The 5,448-nt window shown below is 37.8% G+C and overlaps 1 protein-coding gene across 1 annotated transcript; it reads left to right on the forward strand.

Moving 5' to 3' along the window:
* Positions 1-946: 946 nt before the first annotated feature.
* LOC7482895 (myosin-binding protein 2) lies at positions 947-5,117 on the forward strand. The gene is made up of 4 exons (XM_024607277.2): positions 947-2,551; positions 2,645-2,830; positions 2,928-4,331; positions 4,438-5,117. Exons 1-3 carry the CDS (start codon positions 1,189-1,191, stop codon positions 4,289-4,291), a joined length of 2,913 nt encoding a protein of 970 aa, XP_024463045.2. The 5' UTR covers positions 947-1,188; the 3' UTR covers positions 4,292-4,331; positions 4,438-5,117.
* Positions 5,118-5,448: the final 331 nt, after the last annotated feature.

Genomic DNA, 5,448 nt, shown 5'->3' on the forward strand with positions numbered 1-5,448 from the left:
GATGTTCCAAATTCATGGTGATGAGGATTTTCTAAAACATGATTTATTACAATGGCAACATGAAAAACTGGATTTACAAGGATAAAGATATAAATGCATATTCACATGAACTGAAATTTAGAGCATCATCATGAATAAAACTAATTATAATCAATCTAGTAAGTGACTCGGTAATAAGAACTTGAAATCAAAGGGTTTACTTTCTCTGTAGTTTTAAGTTCGAGCCTCGTGGTTGCTAATATAATGATCACTGGAAGTTTACATGGTCGTTAACTTCAGGACCCGTGAAATTAGTCGAGGTACGCGCAAGCTGATCCGAACACCCACGTTAATCAAAAAAAAATTATACATACTTATATAAGCTAATCATAACCCTTATATTTTAAATAATATGGGTCAGAGATTGTTGTGTGTGTGTATATATATATATATATATATATATATATATATATATATATATATATGTTTTTTTATAAAATTATAATAAAAATACTAAAAATTGCCTTGGGATTTTAGTAAAACCCAAGAGTTAAGATTTCTTTATCAAAATATCTGAAATATTTGTTACTTGTGGAATATTAATAACAGGTAACTTAATTCCGTCGGAAGAATCAAGTACTTTAATCATGCTCTAAAAATTCTTTAATTTACTTTGACTCAAATCACATTATTTTATATAGAAAAAAAACTTTAATTTTCTATTCTAACATTCGAGTTTTAGAAGCTTGTTAGGATTGCGTGTAACCTGTGTTTTATGATCATTTAATTTTTTTAATTATTTTTTTATATTTTTATGTTGATATTAAAAATATTAAAAATATATATATATTTTTAATATATTTTTATAAAAAATACTTTAATAAATAAATAAAAAAAAAACAATCAACCATCACAACCATCCACGTTCTTTAGCTCATTCCTATTCAAACCGGCTTTTCAACTTGTAAAAATATACCTCTCCATCTACTTCTTCAATTCTTCTGTCCTCTCTCTCTCTCCCGCTGAAAACATTTTCACGTCTTCTTGTCTTCCTTCGTGTCTTAACTTCCTCTCTTTTGATATTCCTCAATGTCCCCCTTTTCTCTGTCTTGAAGCCATTTAACTTCACCTTCGATAAATTATCTTTTGATATCTTACCCAACTCCATCTCTTTCCTTGTACATAGCAAGAAAAACAGAGCAACCATCCATGGCAGGTAACAAGTTTGCAACCATGCTGAACAGAAACACCAACAAGATCACTCTTATCCTAGTCTATGCAATCCTTGAATGGATTCTGATCATTCTACTCCTCTTAAATTCTCTGTTTTCTTATTTAATCATCAAATTTGCTGATTACTTTGGCCTTAAGAGACCCTGTCTCTGGTGTTCTAGGCTTGATCACTTCTTTGAGCCTACAAATTTCCAGAATTCTTATAGATCTCTTGTGTGTGATGATCATGCTAAAGAGATTTCCAAATTGGGGTATTGTTCGAATCATAGAAAACTAGCTGAATCGCAAGATATGTGTGAGGACTGCTCATCCTCATCACATAGCGAATCCTTGAACAAGTTTGCTTTCTTTCCTTGGATGAAGCAACTTCGTGACCTTCAAGATTTAGGGGGTGGTAAGCTAAGTGAAAATGGTGAGGATGATTTGAAGTGTTCTTGTTGTGGTGTTTGCTTGGACACAAAATTATTTTGTGATGATTACTGTCTAATCAACCCTTCCTGGGGTGACTCGGTATTTACCCAGAAAGGAAATTTGGTTTTGGATCATCAAGTTGATGATAAAGTTGGTGTGGAGGATCATCCTGATAGAGAAAGCTCGGATTTTGTGAGTGATTTCTGTGGAGTTGAACAGGGGATTGTTGAAAACAGGGGACTTGAGATTGGAAACAGAGAAGAGGAAGTGGGGCAGAATTGTTCAGGCCCTGTTTCTAATTTTGATCGCAAGGAAGTGGCTGCTGATGATTGTGAAAAAGAAGATGTGTTTCTTGAAGAACAGGAAGAACCAGTCAAGAAGGATGATTTGAATGGGCAAATGGATAATCCAGCTTGTGTTCAACCTGTGATGGTTCAAGCCAGTAGCAGTAAGGACAAGGCTTCTGAAATTCAACCTTGGCATCTAGAGTTTTACATTGATCAAGATGATTGCCACTTGATTCCAGTTGAACTAATCGATTCCGATGCGACAGAGAAGCAAATTCGAAAGAGGCACGGAAAGGGAGTGGAGGAGAATAGTGGTAGTGAAGATTTTGTTTTGGAGTTTGATAAGCAAGTTGGAGCACAATATGAATTGATTGTGGAGGATAGGAGCAATTTAGAAGAGGAAATGCCATTGATTTCAGTCGATGATAATGCGGAGGAACCTAAGATTGCAGTGGTTAGGTTCATGGAAATACTCGAGAAAGAGAGTTCCTCGGGAGTGCATGCGGATTTGGATTTGGTGGAGGAGGAATTTGAGCTAGTTGCCACTGCTCAACCAACTCAAACCCCTTCTAGTGATGGCAATGATGCTCAAGAAAGTTCACTGGCCGTAGGAGAGTTCATGGATTCAGATTACAATCAAGGTACGCATTCAACCTTGTTTGATCTAATTTGTACTCAATGTTCCATCTTGAATTCCCATTTGATAAATTTGATAAATTTGATAAAATTTGCAGTGTCTGAAGAAGCACTGCAAATGCTTAGTGACGAAATAGAAGCGGATGTCTCGATAGGAACTGAAATTCCTGATCAGGGACAAATTGATGATATTCATTATGGTGAAGAAGTTTCTCCTTCATATTCATCCAAACAAGAAGACCCTTCAACTAGTGATGTCAATAAACATGCATGTGAAGATCATGGTAACCTTTCCTTTGTTATACTGCTGTATTAGAATTTATTGTTACTGTATGTGTATATGATTTGATTTGAAAAAAACTGAATTGTTGGTTGCATTAGGTTCTAAGCAAGCTGAGGAAGATGCGATAGAATTTAGGACCATAACTGTGGAGACTGGCGAGCCATCATTGCATACAGAGGGCAATGAGCTTGAGGAAGATAAAATTCCTGATACACCAACTTCTATGGATAGTCTTCATCACCTACACAAGAAACTGCTACTACTTGAAAGAAAAGAATCGGCCACAGAAGAGTCTTTGGACGGAAGTATCATTAGTGACGTAGAAGCAGGTGAAGGAGTTTTGACTACGGAGAAGTTGAAATCAGCTTTGAGAGCTGAAAGGAAGGCTTTAAGTGCTTTATATGCAGAACTAGAAGAAGAAAGAAGTGCCTCTGCTGTGGCAGCTAACCAGACAATGGCAATGATAAATAGACTTCAAGAAGAGAAGGCTGCGATGCAGATGGAAGCTTTGCAGTATCAGAGAATGATGGAAGAGCAATCAGAGTATGACCAAGAAGCTTTGCAGCTTCTGAACGAACTTATGGTAAAGAGAGAGAAAGAGAAAGCGGAGCTGGAAAAGGAGCTGGAAATATATCGAAAGAAGGTACAGGATTATGAGATGAAAGAGAAATTGATGGTGTTGAAAAGAAGGAGAGATGGTAGCACGAGAAGTGGAACTGCCTCGCCTTCTTGTAGCAATGCCGAGGATAGCGACGGACTATCTGCTGACTTGAATCATGAAGGGAGAGAAGTAGCTGAAAGCTTCGATAACCATCAAGAAAGTAGTAATCAGAACACCCCGGTAGACGCAGTTATATATTTGGAGTCGTCGTTGGCTAATTTTGAGGAGGAGAGGCTATCAATTCTAGAGCAACTCAAGGTCTTGGAAGAGAAGCTTTTTATGCTGAGCGATGATGAAGAGCAACAATTTGAGGACATAAAACCGATTGAGCATCTATATCAAGAGAATGGCAATGACTACAATGAGATTTATGATCATAGCAGTGAATCAAATGGAGTTGCAAATGGTCACTACAAGGAAATGAATGGAAAGCATCAGCAAGGAAGAAGAAACATTGATGCAAAGGCAAAGAGACTTCTGCCGCTTTTTGATGCCATTGATACAGAAAGTGAAGATGGGATACTAAATGGGCACTCAAAAGGGTTTGATTCTGTTGCTTTCCAAATGTCAGTTAACAAATCTGACATGGATAGGAAGAAGCTTGCAGTTGAGGAGGAGGTGGACCATTTCTACGAGAGGCTACTAGCACTTGAGGCTGATAGAGAATTTCTCAAGCATTGCATCACCTCCTTGAGGAAAGGAGATAAGGGGATAGAACTGCTGCAAGATATTCTACAACATCTTCGAGATCTAAGAAACGTGGAGCAACGTGCAAGGAACTTGGAAGATGGTGCTCTATAGTCACGCTGTCCTCAACCATGCATATCAAAGAAGATAATTGGTAGCTTCAGTTAAATTCTTCTGTTGCGTCCTCTTAAATATTATAATGTTAACTTAAAGTAGCTAAAAAGATTTATCGATTTACTATCTTTTTCGCGGAAATGCAGATTGCATTTTGGATGCTAATTAGCAGCTGCAATTTGAAGATGGATGATCACTGACATTGTTGTCCAAGGAACACGAGACCAAATGCATTGCCACCTTTTCAGGAAAATATTCATACGGGAAGTCCCTCGATGGAGGGGGGAGGCTCCTGCTATGGTCCTTTAGGCGAGCCTTGATGGACTGTATAATTGAAAGTCTGCCCTCTTCTTTCTTTTTTTTCCTCGTTCTTTCTTTCTTTTAATCTTATTAACAGTTTTTGGTGTCCAAGTAAGCCCAATTTTTTGGTGGGTTCAGCTTATCATCCCCTCTTGAGGGGGAGGGGGAGGATGGTGAGTGCATGTGTGTGTAGGCTAGTGAAGCGAAGCCAAGCTGTCGTTTGTATGTTGTGAGAAAGGGCCTGGCCAGCGAAACTGGAGTGATCAAGCAGAGATTCCAGTGCGCCAGGTGCGTAGGCGTTAGTTTATCAAGACAGATAGGACTAGAACACTCTTTTTGTCATTTTTTAAATGTCTCCGAGAAGGAAAGAGAAAGGGTAAGTAACCCCAGCCTCTTGTCTTTCTCATGTTTGCATCATTTCATCATATGGGGTTTGTTTATTATTTGTAAGGGCAAAGTTGAGTTATTTGTATACTAAATGTATCCATTTGTAAAGTATATAAAGTGAGTGAGTGTGTGTTTATTCTGTTCTGGAGTTCCTGTATATTCTGTGTCATGAGGACTGACAGAGATGTGATGATGTGGAAATACAATAGATGGTTAGAAAAGGAAGCAAAGATTGCTTCGCGTTCGATGATGCTTCAAGTATTTGACAACTCCTGGTAGGTACAAACCAACAAAACGCAAGCAAACAAGATTGTTATTACTTTCTTAAAATTTTGCAATAGGCTTTTGAGTTTCTATTCTCTTGACGTTACGGGAGCTCTAAGATCCCATCTGTGCATGGAAGAACAAGGCTTTTAATTTTCTACAGGAAGATGTCTGTGCCTTTAAATTTTGTTTGGAATTACAGCTGG

The sequence above is a fragment of the Populus trichocarpa genome, chromosome 8 (genome assembly GCF_000002775.5).
Source record: "Populus trichocarpa isolate Nisqually-1 chromosome 8, P.trichocarpa_v4.1, whole genome shotgun sequence".
Taxonomy (NCBI): Eukaryota; Viridiplantae; Streptophyta; class Magnoliopsida; order Malpighiales; family Salicaceae; genus Populus; species Populus trichocarpa.

Coding starts and splice junctions, on each gene's coding strand:
- LOC7482895 (XM_024607277.2), top strand. CDS start 1,189: ATGGCAGGTAACAAGTTTGCAACCATGCTGAACAGAAACACCAACAAG. Junction 2,552..2,644: donor GGATTCAGATTACAATCAAG/GTACGCATTCAA, acceptor TAAAATTTGCAG/TGTCTGAAGAAGCACTGCAA. Junction 2,831..2,927: donor ACATGCATGTGAAGATCATG/GTAACCTTTCCT, acceptor TGGTTGCATTAG/GTTCTAAGCAAGCTGAGGAA.